The 24,646-nt window shown below is 41.9% G+C and overlaps 1 protein-coding gene across 1 annotated transcript in view; it reads left to right on the forward strand.

The window, feature by feature from the left end:
- PARD6G (par-6 family cell polarity regulator gamma) overlaps positions 1-4,598 on the forward strand; it is a 90,682-nt gene extending 86,084 nt beyond the window's left edge. The window contains exon 3 of the mRNA XM_075213173.1: positions 1,428-4,598. Coding sequence (XP_075069274.1) covers positions 1,428-2,290 — 863 coding nt within the window. The 3' untranslated portion in view covers positions 2,291-4,598. The remainder of the gene's footprint in view (positions 1-1,427) is intronic.
- Positions 4,599-24,646: the final 20,048 nt, after the last annotated feature.

Genomic DNA, 24,646 nt, shown 5'->3' on the forward strand with positions numbered 1-24,646 from the left:
ACCCCTAAAATCTATTTTGCATGCTTCGGCAAGACTGATTTTCCTTGCAAATAGCTATTCCTCTGTTGAATCACTCTGTATGTCTCTACACTGGCTGCCTGTCTTCTACCGAATCCAATATAAAATACTTTTACTAACCTACAAGGCCATCAACAAAGCTGCACCAACATACATCTCCTCTCTTGTCTCAAAATATCTCCCAACTCGGCAACTCCATTCTGCAAAAGATCTGCGTCTCTCATCCACCCTCATTACATCCTCCCATTCCCGGTTACAGGACTTTTTTCGGGCTGCACCCACTCTATGGAACTCTCTCCCTCGCACAATAAGACTCTCCTCTGTTCTACAAACTTTCAAGCGTTCTCTGAAAACCTACCTATTCAGACAAGCTTATAATATTCCTCAACCACCATCTTAACCTCACTACCTTTAGCCTGTTACACAATTTCACACAAGACAACTACCCCCGGACCAACATTGTTGTGTGACAGGATCATTTAGCTTATGAGTCACCCTACCTTTGCAGTCTGGCTGGGCCAAGATGCAAAATGTATACTTAACCTCATGTGTCAATCTCCCATTGTCCCATAGATTGTAAGCTTGCGAGCAGGGCCTTCTCACCTCTTTGTCTGTTTTACCCAGTTTGTTTATTAGTTTATTACGTTTGTCCCCAATTGTAAAGCGCTACGGAATATGTTGGCGCTATATAAATAAATGATGATGATGATGATGCTAACAATGATGAACATTGCTCTTTTCTCCTAACCCTTTCCCAAACATATTATTATTCCTCCTCACTTGCACTACTCTTATTGTTCATCCTAAATAACTATAGCTTGGATTTTTCTTTTTAAATTCATGGCAAGAATTTGGTAAATAAATGTCACCATTTTAGTCAATTTTATTTTTGTAATTGTTCCAAACCTTTGTAACATTGTATAGAATATATTTTTCAATAGATTATGTGAATATAATAATGTCTGATTTTAAAATAGATCTGTTTTATTCCATTGTTAATCCCACATTGATATACTCCTTGGGCTTGTGGCCTGAAGGTCATAACGAACAGATACAGCACACAGTTGATGTATGTGTATCAATTTGTTGGTTGGTAAGTCTGCCTTTAAGTGAAAAGTGACTATAGTGCTTTGTTACAGAGGAATGTGTATATTCTAAATTAGGAAGATTAATTAACCCATATTTGGTAAATCATAGTGGTTATGCATTTGTTTACATTAGTTTGACTTGCCCCAAAATGATGCAGACCAATTGTTTTATTGCTTGCTGATAGTTATAGTATTTTTGTGCTGTTTGCAACATTGAATAGCCAGTTGGTACAATGTTGACAAACTCTACTTTATATGCTATAATTACTTGATGTTTTTAGAGATATTATAATAAAGGTTTTCTTATTTATCTATTTACAGAAGAAGTAGACTACAGCACCTTTGGGTCAGCCACATTGAACAGAAAGAAGAAAAATGCTTTGGTGGCATTACGTAACGATAGCCTCCGCCACAAGAAACCACACATCAACATTAGCATGCCCCATGACTTTAGGCCCGTTTCCTCCATCATCGATGTGGATATACTTCCTGAGACGCACAGAAGAGTGAGATTGTTCAGACATGGATGTGAAAAGCCTTTAGGATTCTATATCCGTGATGGAACTAGTGTGAGAGTGACCCCTCAGGGTTTAGAGAAGGTGCCAGGAATATTTATCTCCAGGATGGTTCCAGGAGGTTTGGCAGAGAGCACGGGGCTGCTTGCTGTAAATGATGAGGTTCTAGAGGTGAATGGTATTGAGGTAGCTGGAAAAACTCTCGACCAGGTCACAGACATGATGATTGCGAACAGCCACAATCTAATTATTACTGTTAAACCTGCAAACCAAAGAAACAATGTTATCCGGGGTAGCAGGATGTCTGGCAGCTCTGGGCAGTCGACAGACAGCACGGCAAGCCACCACAGCTTGCCATCTGCCCACCTACTACAGAATTTTCACCCAGATGAAATGGAGAGTGATGATGATGCTGATATTGTTATTGAAGGTAGCCTTGAGCCACGCAACATTCCCAAATCTCTCAGCCTACCATCGGGCAGCCTTTCACGAATCAATGGCACTAGCCTCAGCCACAAGTTAGAAAGAGACTTGGCTATTAACCATTCTGGGCGTGAGAGCAATGGAAGTATCCACAAAATACTAAGCAGCTTAAAGGCTGACTCAAGGAACAGCTTGGTGATACCCAAGGGAGGCATTGAGGAGGATGGCACTGTTATAACACTTTAGACAATATACTTGGTATCATAGTCTAGTAATGTCTGGTGTTCATATTCTTGAACATGCAGGGTACATGTCTTTAAAGAGAAAAACCTGAACATTTGCCTGTGGGTTTGATATTGAGTGGTCAGAATGGTACTTATTAAAAATAATTTGTAAGTTTATTTTCTAGTTCCATCCTAGTATTGGAAAGTGTTTTGCTTGCACACTGTTTGTACCTGTGCGGAAATACCTGACCGTCAGCCTCTCTAACTGCACAGGCTCCATTACCAAATCATCTCCTGTCATAGTGAACTCACTTGTAGAAATGTAGCTCTTTTAATGTTTAAAGAACACCATCCAATCTTAAACCACTCAGTATTTCTGTGGTACGTTTTTACTTGGTCTCTTGTAAATTCCCTATGATGATAATGTTACATATAATAAAATAACTCATTTTACAGATCCCTGCTGAACTATATTTTTAGCTATATATTTTTGTTTCAATCTAAGATGTCTTAAAATAGGGAGCCAGTGCAATTGCATCCTGTAATTTAGTTCAATAGCACCACTTGCTGGTCAACTGTGGTAGCCTCTGGGAAAAAAAAAACATGTGTTTGTGGTACATGGGAAAACTACTACTAGTGCCTCAAGCGTTCATCCAAGATTGTTTGGTTTCTGTGAATATTGTGGCTACATGAAAATCTGAGCCCCGTTTTAGAATATCCATGGAAAACTGGTTTGTTGGACTCCCAATATCTTGTACTGTGTGTAGGACAAACGATTTTGCTTCTAAAGCACAGAACAGAGTTGACTTTTTTTATTTTTATTTTCTTCAAGAAAATTGTTCATCCACTATATACTGTATTTGAAACACAAGTCTTTTGATTTCTGATGAATACTATCTCTAATTTACAATACAGTTTATTTTATTGTGATATCGTATAAGACCAGGAAACCAAATTCAGAACTGGGTACATTCTCATCGTTGATCAGCAATAATGGTACCTTCTGTTTTGGTAATAAAAATGATTTTAAGTCAAAGTGAAGTTAATAGGTTTGTCCTGTTCACTCAAAAGGGTATATTTACTAAACTGAGGGTTTGTAAAAGTGGAGATGTTTCCTATAGCAACCAATCAGATTCTAGCTATCATTTTGTAGAATGTACTAAATAAGTGATAACTAGAATCTGATTGGTTGCTATAGGCAACATCTCCACTTTTTCAAACCTGCAGTTTAGTAAATCTAGTCCCAAAAAGAAAAACATTTAATCTGGCTACTTATGGAATTCAGTTCTAAGTATCCACAATGAAAATGCCACTTATATTTAAAGATCATTCTCAAGTTTTAAACATTTTATAACTTTCTGCTTTTTCCCCCTTTATGGTCTTTATCATGTTTGTTTTTTGTTTCTTGAACATCCTACAGTATTTGTTTGGGAGAAAATCTGAATCTCAACTGAAAGAGATCAAGGACTTGTTTAGTTAGTATCAAATCTTTAAAATACATTCCACTGTCTTTTTTTCTAACTTAAGACCTGACATGATATGGATGGACAGGTTCCGTTTTTTTTTATATATTTGTACTTAAAAAGGAAAAAAAAAAATTAAAAGAAAAGATAAAGTCTGAACAATCACTTCATGGTTGTGATTTGAGTTGTATATGTATATAACTGTATGTGTTAAAGATAATTAAATTAAAGAGATTGAGTCATTAATGTTAATGATATGACTGATTGCTTCTGCAACAACCGTTACAGGATATATATACACTGTTTCATAAAGAAAATAACTGACTATACAAGTGACTCCACAATGCAATAGCTGTGGTATCGGAGCATCTGCAATTTCGTTGCATGTTTGTGATGTATTCAGTCACAAAAGGACATTTTTGGACTGCAGTTCCCTCTCTATACCAGCAACTTAAAACAAAGGCCAAAACGGATATTATAGTGAAGGAGGTGGCATTATAAAGATAGTGACGTATTATAGAATGAATACATTTTATTGCACTCTTCTGCAGAGAATAAACCAGCTTGGAAATTGAGGATGGCATTATAAAGAGGGAGCGCTGTAGCTACTACCGATCCTTCTGGAGTCTGGACCTTTTCATTGGTAACTTTGACTACGCCGACTTTTTTACTTTTTTTTTTTTTTTTACATTATGTATCCCAAATAGTTTACTGCTCTCCAAGCAAAAAGCCACAATTAATGTAATTTGATTCCCAAAATCCCATCACCTGTAAGACTAAAACTATCATGGTATTTCTTTTAAATGTTTAATGCTTATATATGTAGGGCAGTGTTCTGTAATATCACAAAATAAAATGTCAAGTCAATGATTTTCTCTTTTATTGATTTGGTATTTCTATATAAATGCAAGATCCTTGCAGAGGAAGTGGGTCTCATTTGGGTAAACCACCTGCTGTACTCACACACTAGGTTGCTAATGGACAGTTGTAAAGAGTTGCCTTGCGCTTGCTGGAATATGAATAGGTTTCAGTAGTGATAAATCACAGAGGACCTCACTGTGAGTACCCACAGCGATGACTTAAAATAACAGATGGACCTTGGATGCAACTTGATTCATAAATGAGGCCTTAAGTGTGTGTGTCATGTGTATATGTCATTTTGTCTATAGTGTTCTTTTAAGCTGCAACCCATCTGGAGATTCTAATAAATGTGTAATGCATACTTGTGTAGTCTGAGGGTACATATATGTACATGTATGTGTATTCTTTTTAGTTTTTGCATTAAAATGACGGGAACCTTGCCGGTGACCATAATATAACACTAGTCTGCAAATTAACTCTTTCACAATAATGGTGCTCAGTAGAGCAACATATCCATAATGAGGGATGCACACGTTTCCTATGCCCCCTTTTTTACCAGGAACGGGAAAATATGTCAGAGCTTATTTGTGGGACATGCAGCATGGCATTAATGGAAGGAAAGTTACACAATGTAATACATCAAGACAAAATGACTAACTGGTCTATTTATTGTCTCTGGTGAAAGCGTGTGTTTATGCTGGAGGTAATGCTTCGTCCTATATATCAAATGGTCACTGTCAGCGGAAGCAGTGCTGTTGTCAGCGGTAGCGCCTGCTGGAGTTAAGATTCACCAGTTTTCACCAGCAAAGCCTTCCCATTCAAAGTATAAGGAACCTTATTTAACATGTGCTATAAGGAACATCGCAATTCTTATGATATTGTCATCTCATGAAGGCAATAGAGGATATTCAGTGACAAAATATGCTTTATTATTCAAATAATTTTTTCCTTTCCCTACTCCCATGGCAGCCCTTACAATGGGCTAATACCCTGATCAGCTAGTGTAGACAGGAAGAATTTTGCCCCATCTGGTCCCTATATAAGGCAGCTCCTCCTCTTCCTTAGTGTCTTTTCTTTCTGTCTCAGCGTGTGTAGGACAGGTAGTGTAGTGTGGAGGGCGCGCACGTTTGAGGCTGCAGGACCTAGCAGCTACCTCGATAAGTGCACTATGGACCAGGAGCCCGCCCCAAAAAAGCTGAAGGACATCCCAAGGTAAGACTTTAGTAAGGGTTTTTTTGTGTACTCTCAGGATAGGTCACGTAGTTCCTTTTTTTCTGTTGTTTACAGTACCCTTGTGGAGCTTGTGCAGTGAAAAATCGTGTGTATGCAGCTTGTGATGGCAAATTACCGAAAGATTGTACTGATCCGTTGTGTGTCATACACCCTGGAAGCGGTAGAGGAGCCTGGCCCCCCTGAACAATTCAAGCAGTTCTTTTCATGGATGGTAACACGATGCAGGAGTTTCAGGCCCCAGAACAGAGAGCAATAAGGGACAGGATCCCTGTAGCAGAAGATAAGAGGAAATGAGGCCAGAGCAGTCCTCTGAAACATTCAGTTCTGCTTAGGAATGGGACTCGGATTTAGATAGAGGCTGAAGTGAAAGAGGATCCCAGGATGTTTAATTTGGATACTGTGAATGTTATACTTGAGTATATTAACAGGTCTTTAGGTATTGAGGAGCCAAGTTCACCAATCAAGCAGCAGGATGCATTGTTTTCAGAGCAGCAAGTAAAGTCTAGAGTGTTCCATATGCATAAGGTGATTAAAGACTTGATTGCTAAAGAATGTCAGACCTTAGACAAGAGTCATCCTAATATGGGGTGACTAAATCGCATGTATGCTTTTCAGGATGAGGATGTGCTGAAATGGTGTTCGGTGCCTAAGGTGGATTCAGCCATAGCAGGCTTATCCTCAAGGACCACTCTCCCGTGGAATGATGGGGGTCCATTAAAAGATGCTATGGATAGGAGAATGGAGACTTCCTTCGGGAAATTACAAATCTCTTTAGGCATAACTCTAAAGTCTGTGATAGCCATGGCTTCGGTAGCTAGAGCCCTGAGGCTGTGGGCCAATACTCTACATACAATCTATTTATCTAATCCTCAATGTCTGTATCTTCTTAAATCCTTAGAGGTTATGCAAAAGGCATTGATTTCTTGTGTGAAGCTTCGTTGGATAGAAATGTTTTCTCTTCCAGGAGCATGATCTCGGCAGTTGTAGCAAGAAGAGCGCTATGGCTACGTCCATGGGCGGCGGTTCATTAATCCAAAAGCTGTCTGACAACGCTTCCATATGAGGCAGTTTCTTGTTTGGTGAAAAACTGGATAATCTAATGCAGAGGCTTGCAGGTGGCAATGCTAATCGTCTACCACAAGATAGAAAGGTGAGACATTTTCGCTCTTCTCCAAAACAACAATTCAAGGAGGCCCATATCTATAGGCCAGGGAGACAATATTCTAGACATCAAAATAATATGGCAAGACAGTCCTTTCGGCCCTTCAGACCAAAAAAGGGGAAACAAGGACAGCAAAGATTCCAATGACTATCTACAGATCCAGTCTCCACTAGCTCCAGTGGGCGGCAGGATATCACACTTTGCAAAAGTTTGGATTCAGACCACACAAGACAAATGGGTCCAGGAGATAGTCACCAAGGGCTATGCCATAGAATTACATACCTACCCAGTAGGAAACAAATTTATTCAGTCAGGAAGTCCTTCGTCCTTCTTTGAACAGCAAGCATTGGAGGAAAACCTAAGAGGCCTGGTGAAAGCAGAAGCTATCGTACCAGTACCGTCAAGTCAGGAAAACGGGGTTCTATTCCAGACTGTTCCTCGTCCAGAAACAATCAGGTGCCTTCAGGACAATACTAGATTTGAGGGCATTTAACAGCTATGTGCGAGCAAAAATTTTCCGGATGCAATCTATCAATTCAATTCCCAAAGCAGTAGAAAACGGGAGATTTTCTGACGGCAATAGACTTAAAGGATGCATATTTTCATATCCCGATCACATCCCTTCACCAGCAATTTCTTAGATTTTGCATTCAGGGGCGCCACGTCCAGTTCACGTCTCCAAGAACATTCACCAAGGTCCTTTTAGTTCTCATAGCAGCACTCAGGGAAAGAGGAGTGACTTTGTGGCCATATCTGGACGATATTCTAATTTCGGCAAGGTCAGAAGGGGCAGCCTTGGTGGTAACAGCCCAAGTAATCCAGTTTCTGCAGCAGCATGGTTGGTTAGTCAATGTATCAAAAGCCATCTGTCACCGTCACAACAGCTTGTGTTTCTAGAAGTGCAAATAAATACAAGAACAGACAAGGTATGCCTCTCAAGAAAAGGCGGACAAAATCCAGTCCTTAGCGCACCAAGTTCAAATTCAACCTCGTGTGTCAGCGCAAACATGTCTGCGCCTCCTATGTTTTCCTCAGCAATAGTAATCCTCCCGTGGGCAAGATGGCATATGAGAGATCTTCAAGCAAACCTCTTTGATCAATGGGATTGTACAGTGGGGTCTCTAGACTCCAAAGTCAACCTCTCAAGACCGGCAAGACGGTCCTTATGTTGGTGGTTGCTCCCAAGACTAAGAAAACAAGGTGTGACTCTCTCTGGCTGGTGTGTCCTTGCCACAGACACCAGTTCAGTAGGCTGGGGTGTTCACATGCAAGCTATGGTCACGCAGGGCACTTGGCGAGAAGAAGAGAGATTTCTTCAGGGAAACATCTTAGAGATGAGAGCGGTCTGGCGTGCGATTCTGTACTTCCAGCCCTATCTACGAACCAAGCATCTACGAGTGTTCTCCAACAATAGGACTGTGGTAGCCTTTATAAAAAAGCAAGGTGGTACCAAGAGTGGGGCAATGTTGGCCGAAATAACCGCGTTGATGGAATGGGCAGAAGCGAACCTGAAATCTCTCTCAGCCCTTCACATAGCAGGCAAAGACAACGTAGTGACGGACTACTTAAGCAGACACCAAGTCCACCCAGGAGAGTGGGAGCTGCACGAAAAAGTCTTTCATCTTATACAACGCAGATTTGGAATGCCAGAGGTATGGCCACAGGAAGCAATGCCAAGGTACCCCTCTTCTACTCCCGTCACAGAGACAGCAAGGCCCTAGGGATAGATGCCCTGTCAATGCTGTCATGTGTTTCCTCCCTCCTCAGTCATCCCTCAGGTACTCAGGAAAATAAGGAACGAGAAGGTGGAGGTGATAGCAGTCATCCCGGCGTGGCCGCGACACCCTTGGTTCGCTGTAGCACGGAGAATGTTGCTTGAACATCCATGGCCATTGCCGGTCGGTCAGGCCAGACCTCATACATCAGGGTCCATTTCTCCATAAAAAGCCAGACTCCCTTTGTTTGATGACGTGGAGACTGAGCGGCGATTACTGAAATCCAAAGGTGTCTCGGATGAAGTAATAGAATAGAATTCATCTATGATTTATTACAGAATTTGGAAAAAATTGATTTGTTGGGCAGGGGATATGGCGAAGGATCCCAAGTCTGTCAGTGTGCCGGATGTGTTAGAGTTTCTCAAAGATGGTTTTGTTAAAGGACTCCCACCCTTTACATTAAAGGTGCAAATATCTGCTCTTGGCATCCTTCTTGATATCAAGCTGTCATCGCAGAGTCTCGTCTTCCAGTTTTGTCAAGCACTGAAGAGGTTACGACCAAGACTAAAACCATTCCTAGCCCCTTGGGACCTTAATATTGTCTTGGACGCTTTAACAGCTTGTCCATTGGAAGCATTGCAGGACTTATCTCTCAGGTGGCTCACTCTGAAAGGTGCTCTTTTTGGTGGAAATTACTTCGGCTCGTAGAATAGGGGACATACATGCGTTGTGGTGTGAAGAACCCTTTCTGAATATCTATGAAAATTAATTTTGAGGACGATTATGGATTATCTACCCAAGGTTGTATCTTGCTTCCACATCAATCAAGAATTGATTCTGCCATCTCTCTGCCCTCAACCCACTAATAGTGATGAAACACATCTCCACACTCTACATCTGGTGAGGGCTATATCTACGTACATTATCAGGACAAAAAATCTTAGGAAGACAAAGCAACTATTTGTACTTCCTGAAAGTCCTCGCAAAAGACATGCCCCATCCAAACCCACATTGGCAAAGTGGATCAGAGAAGTGATTGCACAGGCCTATAGGGGGAAAGGGCGTAAAGTACCTAGGATACTGAAGGCGCATTCAACTAGGGTGGTATTGACCTTCTGGGCACACAGAACCCATGCATCGGCAACCAACATCTGTAAGGCAGCCGGATGGTCGTCGATGCACACTTTCTCTAGTTAATTATCATCTTGAAGTTTCAGTCTCTAAGGAGACACAATTTGGAAGAAAGATTCTCCAGCAAGCGCTGTAAATAAATTTTCTGTTTGACCGTATTAAGTTGTTGGTTTTATTGCCATCCCGATTATTGTACTGCTTTGGTATGTCCCATTGTAAAGGGCTGCCATGAAGTAAGGAAAGGAAATTTGAGAATTATACTCGCCGTTAATTTCCTTTCCTTGACATACTCCATGGCAGCCCTTTATTTTCCCACCCTTGTTCTGATAGTTATGTTATAGGACAGCTTGGGAAGTTATGAAAGACACTAAGGAAGAGGAGGAGCTGGCTTATATAGGGACCAGGTGGGGCAAAATTCTTCCTGTCCACACTAGCTGATCAGGGTATTAACCCATTGTAACGGCTGCCATGGAGTATGTCAAGGAAAGGAAATTAAAGGCGAATATAATTCTCAATTTTTTCCATTGTGAATTATTTAAAAAAAATTAATTAATATTTGTATTTTGTATAAGGTTTTTTTGTTTTTTTCTATTTACATTTTTTAAATTGTTTACGTTACTTAATTGTAAGGTTTCTGGCTAGTGCGCAGCTCAGTAACACTCGGCTGCCTTTGCGAGATATTTTTGACAAATTATGACGATGGGGCTGATTTGGCATCGCCATGAAAATTACCTATCTACATGTCAAAAGCATATTGAAAAAAAATGCAGCTAAATACATGAACATTAATTTTGTCCATGTGGCTAGAAAGACATCTCTGCTGTTAGGACTGCCTGTTCTGAAAAGAGGGAGCTACATACTATCTTGATAATAGAAGTAGGTGGAGTCAGGCATAGTTATTAGAAAATTAGTACAAAATAAGCGCTTAGTAAAAGAAAAACAAAGACTAGTTAGACTGCGATGTGGCGTCTTTGTTGTTTTAGGTTGGAAGTCTTGAGGGTTACATACGAGCAGTTTTAAATTGTATTAAAGCCATTCGTAGATAGTCACACCATATAAATCGTTTTTCCTTTTTCCTTTTCTTTTTTTTTTATCCACCCACTTGTTGGTAGCTTACGGCTGTGCATACCTAAGTGTTGTACTTGAAAATGTTTATTGTCAGCTAATTATGTTTAAGTGCAGTTGACTTTCAAGAAGACTGCCTACTTATACCCCATTCACACTGCCTCAAAAACCAGGGTTTTTACCGGGGAAGCCCCAACAACCTGGGTCGAGGCTGAGTGTGAGCGTGTCCACTACATCTACCCGGGTTGGATGATCCAGGAATTGAACCCGGGACTTTTGCAGGGTTGTTTCCGGGTCCAACCCGGGGAGCCTTCAGTCTGAACAGTGAGACGCAATTTTTTCCATCCCGGGTCTCAACCTATTGAAAGGAAATTGAGGAAACCTGCAGAGGGTCATACACACAAAATCAATTAAAAGTTTCAGCAAACTGACAGGAGCAGGAAAGCTAACAGGAATTGAACGGTAGAACCAGTATGGAGGCTAAACCATTCCTGCCTTATAAACATAAGAGGGCCAATGAGGAGAGGGGAGTCATGGGCGTGGCAATAAAGCTCAGGAGGATGACAACTTATTAATACAGTGTGTGAATGCGCTCCCAGCTGTCAAACTAGCTGGACTGCAGCGGTGATATCAGAAGTGTCCCGGTTGTTGCCCTGGTGACAGCCGGGGCACATGGGCAGAAGTGACTTCCCGGTCGCGATGGCCGATGTGAGAGGGTGAGCCACGGCGGTTCCTGTAGAAGCCTCGGCTCGTGACAGTTTGCTGTGACATCACTGGCCATGTCCTGATACGTGAATGTACCTACCGCATTTCCCCAAGTATAAGACACACCTTAATTTTGGCCCTTTGGAGAAAAAAAAATATTACGGTAGCTGTCAAAGTGTGCAGAGATTGCAGGGGCTTTCTTCCGGCGGCTGCACACTATGTGCAGGTCCGTTCGACAGAGTGAGCCTGATTAGAGCAGCCGGCCAGCACACCCTGCCTGTCTCTGCCAAACGGGCCTGCACATAGTGTTCTGCCACTGGCAGTAAGCCCCTAAAATCCCCCCCTTCCCCCTGCAGCCACTGTAATGCTGCCCCCCCCCCCCACCCCGGATCCCCGCTACCACTGCATAAGACACACCCAGTTTTTAGACTCCAAATTTTTGGGAAAATGTGCATCTTATACATGGGGAAATATGGTATATGCTGCACAGATCATTTTCTACTTATGAAAACCAAGTTCTGGTGTTGCACTGTTTCAGTCAGTGGTCAAGGTCGATTTTATTTTTATGTGGAGTAAAATAACCCTTTAAACAATGTTATACAGAGTATTACTATTAAAAGGGACATATGGCATTATATTAGTGATTCAACATAATGACAAATTGGCTTATTATGTTTAGAACTTTTTTTTTTTTAAGGGTATATTTTGCAAATATTACCCTAATTCTATTGTAAACCATACTTGCCTACTTTCAGGCAGTGAAGTCCAGGAGATCCCAGGCAGGGGGTTTGACTAGAGGGCGGGATGGGGTGAGGCGCGGTCAATTGCGTCACTTTGGCCACTCCCCAACGACAAAAAATGCTGTTTGGACGCGGAAGGGGCGAAATTCCGCGATTCACCGCAAATCGCATTATTTTGGTCAGGGAATTGCGGGATGCGGGAGACTTGCCTGCTCTCCCGGGAGACCGACCCGGATTTCGGGAGTCTCACGGACATTCCGGGAGAGCTGGCAAGTATATTGTAAACAGCTTGTGTGCCCCACCACTTTGTGACTTAGCTGTTGCTGCTCTTGGACATTTCTGCCTCACAGTAACAGCACTTACCATTGACTGGCACAGCTCTAGTAGGGCAGTAATTTGAAAGCTTCACTTGTTGGGCCTCTCATCACAGCATTTAGCGCATCTGATTTCGCTGTTACTGGGCAGTTCCTGCTGGCTTGCTCAAACCTTTCCCACACTCCCTTCTTTTTTTTTAGGGGGGGGGGGGTGAAACTGGACGAGGGTGTTGCACTCTAGCTGATAATCGGTCTCATGCATACCACGACACAAGAGACTGATCTAGAGAAGAGCCAGAGTTTTGCAAGGTATCGGTGAAGACTATATGTGTTATCAAGAATATTGATTTTGGAACTATGCAAGATCGTAAAGCAGTATACGTCCTAGTAAATAGAAAAGACAGCATGCTGGACATATCTAGCTGTTATTTCAGATATGTTATTTACTGTAGCTTCATGATAACACATACTATGATATATTAATGTTATAAAGTGCCTATATTTATCCATTACTTCCTTGCCTGATTGCTTACTAAGGGATTTTTTTGTCAGCACCTGCTGGCCACTAAGGCTGATAAACTCCGATGTTATGTTTGTATGTTGCATTGAAAATTTGACAGTTACCTATGTGGACCCTTCTATGTAATGTTTCTGTGCACTCAAGATAAAGTTTGATCATCTGAAGTTTAAAGTGATGATAGTCAATGCTATTATATTCTATTTTTTTTTTACTTTTTTTTAGTGTACAGTATTAACAGAAAACAAGCATAGATATAATATATGAAGCCCACCAGTTTACATTTGTACAATAATATGTAATATGTAAAACATAGCATCACTCGGTTGTGGAAGATTTATAAGCTGCACATTCATGCTGCAACTCTCCTGTTATACCACATCCCAAAGGTGCTCTATTGGATTTAGATAAGATGCCTGTGGAGGCCATTGGAACTCTTGCCATGTTCGTAGAACTAGCTTGAGATGACGTGTGCTTTGTGACATCCTTCTGGAAGTAGCCATTAGAAGATGGGTGGACTGTGGACATAAAGGGATGCACACAAAGTCAGCAACAATATTCAGGTAGGTTGTGTTATTTAATGCTAAAAGGCTTAACGTGTGTCAAGAAAATATTCCTCAACTATTACACCAGCAGCAGCCTGCACCATTGAGACAAGGCAGCATCGATCCATGGATTCATGCTGTTTACACCAAATTCTGAAACTACCATCTCCATGTCACAGCAGAAATTGAAATTTGACAGACCAGGCCTCATTTGGCACTTTTCAACAGTCTGTTTTTGGTGAACATGTGTCCACTGTAGCCTTGGTTTCCTGTTCTTTGCTGACCATGCATGGAACAGTCTGTGGTCTTCTGCTGCTGTAGCCAATCCACATCAAGGTTCGACGTGCTGTTCTTTCAGAGATGCTCTTCTGTATACCACTGTGGTAATGCATGGTTATTTGAGTTACTGTTGCCTTATTGTCAGTTTGAACCAGTGTGACCATTTTCCTCTACCCTCTCTCCTTAACAAGGCATTTTCACCCACAGAACTATCGCTTACCAGATTTTGTTTTGTTTTGTACACCGTTCTCTGTAAACTCTATGCATGAAAATACCAGCCGTTTCTGAAATATTCAAACCCCCCCATCTGACACCAAAAATCATTGCATGGTCAAATTCCATATGTTGGTGTTTGGTCTGAACAACTAAACCTTTTGACCATGTCTGCATATTCTTTTTTTAAAGAAAGAGTTGGTTTTTAACAATAGTAACATGGATAGGGAATGGTACAGATGAATGAAGGTATGGTTTCATTTGAATAATAAAAGTATTTTACATAATACGGGACAAACAATAGAACAACAGTACAATTAGATACATAGCTCAACATTTACCAAGTAATCAAGAAACAAGCCAATGTTGTAGTTTATTTCTATCTAGGGGAAAAGAATGTGGGGGGGGGGAGGGGGATCTGGGGCAGTGTTATTAAGGGGAATCAGGGTTTAGGAGACTGGAGCAGAGATAAAAGTGGATGAAAAGACGTAGTAGATAATTATTCCTAGGTGCGGGAGGTTAGATTGTCAGTGGTTGATCCAGGCGTGCCAAGTATTGTAAAACTGACTGGGTCGATCAGGAGAGGAGAGTGCTGTTGGATCCAGGGGAGGCCCAGAATAATTGGACTAGTAACCTGTGAGAGAATAAGGAGAGAGATCGTCTCAAAATGCAGAGTACCTACTTGGAGAGTAGTAGGTTTGGTCTGGTGGAGAATAGTCCTGTTGGCAATAGTCCTGTTGCCATCAATAGCTGTAAAAGTAATGGGCCAAGGTGGAAGTTCATTAGGTTGTAAAAGTTGTTTAACTAGTGTGGCGGAAATGAAATTCCATTGCTGTTCCAGAATCCAAAAGGGCAGGAGTCAAACGGGGCGGAAGGCCCATGGATGGTAACCGGGATGGAGCATACATAGGAGAATTTGGAGAGGGTTTTGAGAACCATAGCCTGACCTCCCCCGAGCAGGTTAGGACCTGGCATTTCCCTTGGATTTAGGGCAAGAGGACTGGGTGGCCGGAACCGGAGCGCCAGTTTAATTACAGAACGTCGAGTGGTGTCTATCTCGGAGGCTCTCTCTCTGAAGTGGGAATCCACTCGAGGCTTTGCTATCAGGTAGCAATCAAAGCATCGTTGTTCCATTGGAGTTCCGAAGAAAAAGTACGGAATTGGATATCATATTGGGAAACAGAATGTGAGCCCTGACGAAGTCTGAGGAGACTTGAGGCCGTAGATGAGAGCTGGCCTGGCTCATCAAAAATCTTCTGGAAGGCCGAAATAAAAGCTTTGCTGCCCTGGAGGATGGGGCCTTCCTTTTCCCAGAAAGGGGGTGCCCAAGCCAATGCATGTTCAGATAGTAGGGCGATTATATAAGCCACTTTGGCAGAATCCAAAGGAAAGCTCTGGGAGTAGCTTAAAATGGATTGAGCACTGATTGAGGAACCCCCTGCACAGTTTTGGATCGCAATCAAACTTTTGAGGGGCTGGCAGTCTCAAGGATGAAGCGACTGCCGCCGCTATGAGAGGTGGTAGGTAACGCAGCAGGTATCGGGAGGCACCAAAGGCTCTTATTATCATAGATTTCTAAGGCGCCACTGTGCTCCGCAGCGCTGTACAGTAGGGAAGACAAGGACATATATAAAACAGTATATACGTAAAACAAGCACATCTAAAGATTTGAAGGCTGTGGGAAAGTCTGACTGAGCATGGTAGAGAAATCCATAAGTGGGGAGCAGCTTGGGAGATGTTTTGTAGGCCGGAGTGAGAGGTGGTTATCAGAGACGAGACATGGCGCAGGTCGGAGGTAGATCTAAGAGGGTGGTAGGGAGAGTATTTTGATATGAGATTTGAGATGTATGCAGGGGTGTTGTTGAGGGCTTTGTAGGTAGGTGAATTTAATTCTGGAGGACACATGGAGCCAGTGTAGGGATTTGCAAAGTTGTGCAGCTGTGAGAGAGGAAGATCAGTCTTGCAGCAGCATTTAGGATGTTTTGAAGTGTGGATACATGGGTGTCAGGAATGCCAGATAGCAGAAGGTTGCAATAGTCAAGACGGGAGATGATGAGAGAATGGATAAGAGTTTTGGCAGCATGTTGAGTAACAAAAAGGGCGTATTCTGGCAATGTTTTAAGGTGGAGTCGACAGGACTGGGAGAGAGTCTGAATGTGAGTAATAAAGCAGAGGGCGGGGTAAAGTGTGACACCAAGGCAGTGGGTATGGGAGACTGAGGGAATTGTGGTGTTATTGTCAGTGAGGGAGATTTGAGGGCAGGTGGTGACTCTGGCAGGAGCAAAGATAATAAGTTCTGTTTTGGACATGTTGAGCTTTAGGTAGTGTTTGGACATCCATGTGGAGATACCAGAAAGACAGTCGGTTACACGAGACAGTATAGAAGGAGAGAAGTCGGGGGAAGAGATATAGATTTGGGTGTCATCACCGTAGAGGTGGTATTGGAGGCCGAGTCAGCGAATTAGTGTCCCAAGAGAAGAGGTGTACAATGAAAAAAAGTTTTTTTTTTAAAAAAAAAGTAAAGGACCAACAATAGAGCCTTGTGGGACCCCAACAGATAGTGGGAGTGGAGGGGAGCATGTACCAGAGGTAGAAACCCTAAAAGAGTGGTTCGATAGGTAGGAAGTGAATCAGGAAAGGACTATGTCACGAAAGACAATGGAGTGAAGGGTGTGTAGGAGAAGAGGGTGATGAACCGTATCAAAAGCAGCAGAAATTACCATTAGATTTTGCAGTAAGTAGATCATTGGTCACTTTTGTGAGAGCAGTTTCAGTGGAATGATGGGGACGGAAGCCTGATTGCAGAGAGTTGAGAATGGAATGAGAGGAGAGAAAGTGAGACAGGCGTTTGTACAGTAATCGCTCAAGTCGTTTGGAGGCAAAGGGGAGGAAAGAAATAGGGCAGTAGTTGAAAAGAGAGGCTGATTGAGAGAGAGTTTCTTTAGAATAGGTGAGATGATTGCATGTCTAAAGGAGGATGGAAATGTGCCAGTGGAGAGAAACAGGTTGAAATGGTGAGATAGAGGTTGCCATGCAGTTGAGGAGAGGGAGTGGAGTAGATGGGAGGGAATAGGGTCGAGTGGCCAGGTTGTAGGGTGAGATGATAGATGAGTGCAGAGACTTCGTCCTCAGTTACTGGAGAGAATAAATTAAAGGTGGATTGGAGAGTGTAGAAAAAGGTGGGTAGAGTGATTTGGCATGAGGAAATATCTTGTCGAATGGTAATGGTGTCAAATTGGTCTTTGAAATAGGTGGTAAAATTATGGGCAGTGAGGAAGGAGGAGGAGGTGCAGGTGAGTTAAATGTGGCAAAGAGGCAATGTGGGTTAGAAGACTGGGTGGATATTAGAGATTTGAAGAATGTTTGGCAATTGATAGGGCAGTGCTGTAAGATGAAAGCATGAATTTGTAGTAGAGGAAATCAGGATAGGAACGAGATTTCCTCCAGTGGAGCTCTGCAGTGTGGGAGCACTTTTGCAGGTCGTGTAAACAGATCTGGCATTTCATAGTGCACAGGAGAAGGGAAGAGGGTAGTGGAGATAGAAAGTACGGGATGGATGGAAAGGTTTGGGGTGCAGTGAGGAGCGTGAGCAGATAATGGGGATTGTACAGGGACCAGGATTAGGTGAGATTTTACCAGCAGCTATGAGAAGGAGCAGGGTGAGAAAGAGGACATGCGAGGAGGATTTGTGGGTGTGAGGTTTATTTCTGTTTATGTAGGCTGGTGAGTGTGGTGGGTACAGGAGACAAAACAGTTCATGTGTACAGACTAGTGAGAAGGGAAGTAGTGAAGGGGAAATCATAATTAGGATGGGAGGAATAGAATAAGGGAGAAAGAAAAGGAGTTTGGAGTGAAGTATGGTGACAGTAAATAGGAGAGACTGTAATTTGAGTAGGTGCATGATGGAGAGATGTGAATGAATGTGTATTAGTTAGGGTAGGTAATGGGAGAGTAGAAAGGATCCAAATTGTGTGGGGCAATGGAAGAGGTGAAGGAGCCAGAGAGAATAAAAGACACTGCAAGTTCTGCGTGTGCAATTAGCTCTCATTTATTAATTACAAGTTCATATCCATATAACACAAAATCACGTATTTCAGAAAATTATGCTCCAAAAGGATTTAACCACTCATGCTTCCTTTACACAGATGTTGCTATATTCTCACATTTTCACACAGGAATTCTCCCCAGGGGTGGTTGGTTTATCTCCTGTTTGCCATATCCAAGGTCATGGGCATAGTTTCTTGCAAACAATGAAAATCTCCTACAAACTAGCTGTATCTATGCTGTCTTTGAGCTATAAGAGAATAAAATGGCTATAAGGCAACAAGATGGGGTCAGCTTAGCAAAATCACATTTCTCAGTACACACTTCCACATTTGCCAGACATCGTTGATCATGGTTTTTAGGAAGCTTATAAAATTAAATCAATCAATGCGACGTGCTTTGGTATGCTAAAAAAAAATGATTGTGGGAGTGTATATATCTGGTGGTGGGCTGGCAAATTTTAGCCCGGTGGGCATGACTGAACGCAGAAGCGCATTAGGAAAATTTTAATGGGAAAAAATGCAGATGACCCAGCCCAAGGTAGCCCACTATAGGACTTGTCCAGGGGGCAGATGCCCCCAGCTCAGCCTGCCCCTGGTACATACTAATGCACTATATGACCAAACTGTAATTTCTAGTGTGATCTGAACGATTATTGCATCAGTTTGTACCCAGCTTTCGAATCAGTTTGGTGAATAAAATCTATGCTCCATCAAGGATGCTTTGATATTTATGGTGATACATTATTCTAAGTGTTGTTAACACACTAATAGTATGTGTGACAGGATGGACCGCCTATGTCACCCTGTCTGTTGCGAGGAACCAGCTGGGCTTACTTTGCCACCGTTCCCTTTCGTTATTTCGAATACGCCCCTCCTGCTGTAGTGGGAGGGGCCTGCTGCCACCACTGAGCTCTTTCAATGGCACTCAGAACCACATTCCTTCTGGGTCACTGATGCTGATAGCGTGTCTCGTTGCTGGTGTACCCGGACTGGTACTCCTGACCTATTACTATGGATCAGGGATGCTGTGGATGGATTCCCCCTGGCCTATCACACTAACCAGGGCTGCAGGTAGCAGGCAGGCGAATGTACTGGAAGCGCTTGGGTCCAAACCGCAGACACAGCCGGAGAACGGATTAGATTTTAGGGTCTAATATGTAGATCACAGGAAACCGTAATATTGAAGATGTTTTCAAGCAGTTCTTTGAAGCAAGATGGTTTATTTGCTCACACACACTGGTGGAAGGTACCAGCGTGATCAGGTCAGATGACAATTCAGAAGAACCTCTACATGCTCACAGAGCACATCTTTTATACAGTTCAGAAATAGTCTATTTTTAGAAACAGGATATACTCTATTCACACAAACAGAAATTTACATGCATTTCAAGGCTAACAAAATTTACACTTGGCTATGAAATTCTTAAAAACCTTGCTGTGATTTCCTGCATCTTTGAGATGCAGAAAATGTGGCAGCACGTTTTAAATTACACCTTCCTGTCTCCAAGTTAAACCTCACACATCAAAAGATGTAATTAACACGTGGCCTTTCATCAGACCGTTTGGAATTCATATTTACACAGAACAACAAAAGGACTCACCACAAGCCAGTTTCCCAAACCACAATACACCAAAGGCTTGGTAAACACAGGCTCATTGTGTCAGATATATGCATCAGAAATAGGCATTTCCTATAGTAAGGTGAAAACAGGAAAAAACAGTTTCTAGCCTGGTCTCAGAAATAACAATTTCCTATATCACAATATACACAATATCAAAAATACTGGCATTGCCATACCTAAATAAGTGCCCCGTGCTATTAGCTTTAAATAAATTTTTACCAAGAGTTATTTAATAGTGATCCAGTCACAGTATGTTTGTTATTAATAGACAATATAAACATATATATATATATATATATATATATATATATGTGTGTGTGTCACTGTGTTTTAATGTTTAGGTGCAGCAAAGATTCCTCAAAATGACATCCCTCTGATTTAACTGGATCATGTAGAATGGAATAACGAGAATATACAGTTGTTTATTTTCAATCATGATTTTTTTTTTTAGTTATAGTACTGTTAAATGTATTTGCATTTGTCTTAATGAAGGTGGTGTTATAAGCAAAACATTAGATGGGGAGTTAGGAAATACTATACGTTCGCTCCTGACCTGTATCATGCTCTCTTCAGTCCTATTTAGTGTTATGTCAGGTAATAAACTAGGCACATGGCATATGCGAGGTAGCTGTTGTTCCTGTGTCACCTTGTGCAGTCAAAACACAGGGCAGAAAGAAACGCCCATATTCCGACAAAGTGTGGTGTAGGTTATATGAATAGGTAGGTCCTCCCTGATCTGGTGGGGGCTAGAACAATTAATGCTAACTTTGTGATATTTCCCATTCCCTATGTCTCTCAGGGATGGCTCTATTAGAATATTGGTGAAAACGTCACCTTTGCCTTTATTAAAAGATACAAAATACACACTGTCTGCTTGATTGAAAAGTCCATAGGTTTAGATGCCAAAAACGATATAGCAAATACAGAGACTAAGTGATATCCCCTCTGTGCCCCCTCCTCTCCCATCTCAAAGATACATAGAAGAACAGTGTTCTCCACAGAAAATGTTGCCAGCGGGGTGGCATCAGTTGTAATATTTTGCAATAATAATGAAAAATGATGCAGGTTATTGCCCACCAGGGGTGGGCTATGGCAGGGGGTCAGATGTGCCTCGGGCCGGACCCAAAAACACTATTTTGGGCCGGCCCTAACTTCACTTACTCAGTGGCTGGCCCCTTCTCTGGGAATGCTGTGTGTGTGTGTAGGGGGGGGGGCGGCAGTAAATGAATGCTGTGTGTGTGTGTGTAGGGGGGGGGCGGCGGCAGTAAATGAATGCTGTGTGTAGGGGGGGGGGGCGGTGGCAGTAAATGAATGCTGTGTGTGTGTAGGGGGGGGCGGCAGTAAATGAATGCTGTGTGTGTGTAGGGGGGGAGGCAGTAAATGAATGCTGTGTGTGGGGGGGGGGGGGCAGTAAATGAATGCTGTGTGTGTGGGGGGGCCAATAATTGAATGCTGTGTGTGGAGGGGGGCTGTAAATAATTGTAGTGTGAAAGGAAGGGAGGGTCTTAATATAATGTGGGGGGTAGGCTATTAATTTAATTGTGGAGTGCAGGTGGGGGCTAATTATTGGGTGCTATTTTATGTGTGGGGTGATGGTGGGGCAATTTCATTTAATAGTGGGGCCTATGAATTTATAATGGGATAATTAGACCTTTAATTTAATGCTGGGGTGGTTTGGGAGCTATTTGTTAATTGTGGTCTGGTTGTGGAAAATGAGGTCTATTAAGTGTGATTATGTTTTTTTAATGCCTGTGATTGTTGTGGGAAATGGTAATATTTGTTAAATGTAAATGCTATTTAAATTATTGTTGGGCTGTTTGGAGGGAGGGAAATAGGTTTATATATTAAATGTGTTTGCTATTAATGTCAGGGTTGGTTGGAGAGAAAGAGATATATTTAGCAAATGTGAATATTATTTTAATATTGTGGCTGGAGGGAGGCCTAATTATAAAATGTGAGTGCTATTGATTTAACATGGGGACTGGTTGGAGTTTTCTAAATTTCATGTATCCATTTTTTTCCCCAAATAGGGCCTCCAACATTCCAGGATCCAGCAAATGAGCTAGAGTAACCAGCAGCCACAAGTGGTGACAGTGACAAGACAGGTAGGAGAGAATCTGGTGACAGTCCCGAACTTGGGTGACTGTTTTGCTTAGGACAGTTGGGAGGTATGTCCCGCTTCACTGTGTACAATAGCCTCTTTTTATATAGTGTAACAAAAGGAGGCATTTAGCTGGCAATATACAGAGAAAGCAGGGAAGTAGAGTAAAACATTTGTGCAGTAATGCACCTAGAGTGAAGACTTATGTATGAAAAGCAATAGTTTAAATTTGGTTAAACTTACATGATCTGAAATCCTTCCTCAGCAAACAGAGGCAGTGATGGGTGTTTTCTTTTAAAGAGAAGGTGGGTGTGTCACCTGTCCATCAAGCTAAGGCTGGGGGAGGAGCATCATGTATAAAAGCTTGTTTGTTTCATTTGTTCAGAGAGACCAATGCTGGGTGAGCTGGCTGGTCCTGAGAGAGAGCTGGACTATGTATAGCTAGTGTTTAGGGTCTCCATGATTGCTGTACAAGTATACGGTGTCAAACATTTACCATTCTGACAATAAAGCACCATAAAAAGGAAGTTGTTGTTTGCGTATGTTTCTGCAGTAGCAGTAGCGGGCTCTTGCCACAATAGATAAAGGGTGGTTTTTGGTACAATATATATTTAAGGATGGTCCGATGCTGTGTGCTTGCCCCCTGGGCTGAAATCTGCCAGCCCTCCCTTGTTGCCCACACCTGCCAGAACTGGTCAGAGTGGTGGTCAGTGGTCTAACATACAAGTGGTCTGACATACACTGCTGGCTGTAGTCCTCACCAAGGGGCACATTTATCAATATTAACATAAAGTGAAAAATAGTTTTCAATCCTTATCGCAATGATAAGGATTGAACTATTTCTCACATTTATGTACAACCCTGCACAGAAACAGCAGTTCCGAAAAACTGCTGTTTCTGTGATGTAAAAAATCATACTTACCCCCCTCTTCGGAAGCGCTGTCTCCGGGTCTTCTCTTTATTCTTCAATTGCGCATGTCCAGCTCCAGCTGGCGTACATTATCAAGACAAGTTCCCGAAAAAAACTATTTTTCGGAACTTGTTAGATTGCAGCCAGGAGCAGTCACCATACTATTGAATGGTGACTGCTCCCCAAAACGAAGCAGAATGCAAAGCAGCAGATATCCACGATATCTGCTGCGATGCATCTTTAATAAATATGCAGGGGACACATCGGGGCATGAATTGTATGTTAAGTGCACGTTAGTGCACCATCACACTTTGTTAAATATACCCCATAGTGCCTGTTCTAATAGGAAAACAATGGTTTATTCTATTATGATAGGCCACTGTTGGCCTTGAAGAGCCGGGTGCCAAGTAAAAACAGCCTGATGGAGCACCCGGAAAATAGGTGGTGGGGAGAAAACTGGAAGAATCTGAGAAGAACATCCAGTATTCAAAAACCTGGTTCTATCACTAGAATACTTGCCTGTGTCCTTAGATAGATGCTGAGAACAGAGTTGAGTAATGAAGGAATAAATACTACAACTCAACGTTTGTTCACTCTGCTGAGGGGCCGTTCCTAAGTAAAGTTTTGGCAGAACATTAGGTACAGGTGAATATATCTTATAGTGTGTCTCTATTAGTGAGTTGTATATGTAGAATCCATTATTCTGGAGCACAAAATGCACTATGGTCAATGTAAATAGCTCACCAACTGTGGCTTGCCACTCAATGGTGACCAATGGAAAGGTGTGACATGCCATCTGTTTCCAGCCCACTGCTATTACCCATATCTTGAACTCTCCAATAAGTATGGGAATACATTTCAAACACTTCCCACTTTCTAATTGGTTGTAAAGTTTGACCCATACAAGTCAAGGACACATGTAGGGAATCTTCTGTTCTTTTTAATTATTATTATTATTATTATTATTATTATTAAAGACACCGCTGCCACAAGTCTGCATGGCTCAATAAAAAAAAAAAAATAGAGACCTCCACTCTTGCTGGGAAACGCTCCTGTTTATCTATAAAAAAAAATTGTTTTACTAAACTCATACTTGTGTATATATAGCTCTATCTATCTAAAAGGGATGTAAAGTTTTTTTAACAGTATAACAGTCAGAGATCTTCGTGCTAGGTGTAGCATGTGCCATCACATATGAAGTATTCTAGTGCATATTACAATAGATTAGAAAGGTAGGAAATCTGCACTCTAAGCCCAATAAGTATTTTTCATGAAGCTGGGAGTGCACGTGGCACCATCACTACTGAATTTGCCAGAAAGTGGAGGCAATATTTTTTTTTTTTTAACACCCATATACATAGATTAATGCTCCAATACTGTACACATATGTAGTTTAATCAAAATGTATGTTTGCTTGTTTTACCTATATAATGTATATACATTTAAAAAATATTGGTTTTGAACAGAAATATTCATGAAGGGGCAGCGGAGACTCAAACAGTCACCATACCTGGATAATTGTAAAGGGCCTGGATGGATGAATATGGATCATGAACCCTTCAGAAAGTTAAACAATAAACAGATGCTATGAAATCTGATGCAGTACGTGAAATAATCCGTTCCACACTAAATCTCATTAGATGCGGTCACGCGTATATGCCAATGTAATGTTAACCGTGGCACAACTGATTAAAACCACTGAACGCATTCTTTTTAATTTGACCTTACTCGGCGCCCGTTGTCTGCGTTCCTCAGT

The sequence above is a fragment of the Mixophyes fleayi genome, chromosome 5 (assembly GCF_038048845.1).
Source record: "Mixophyes fleayi isolate aMixFle1 chromosome 5, aMixFle1.hap1, whole genome shotgun sequence".
NCBI lineage: Eukaryota > Metazoa > Chordata > Amphibia > Anura > Limnodynastidae > Mixophyes > Mixophyes fleayi.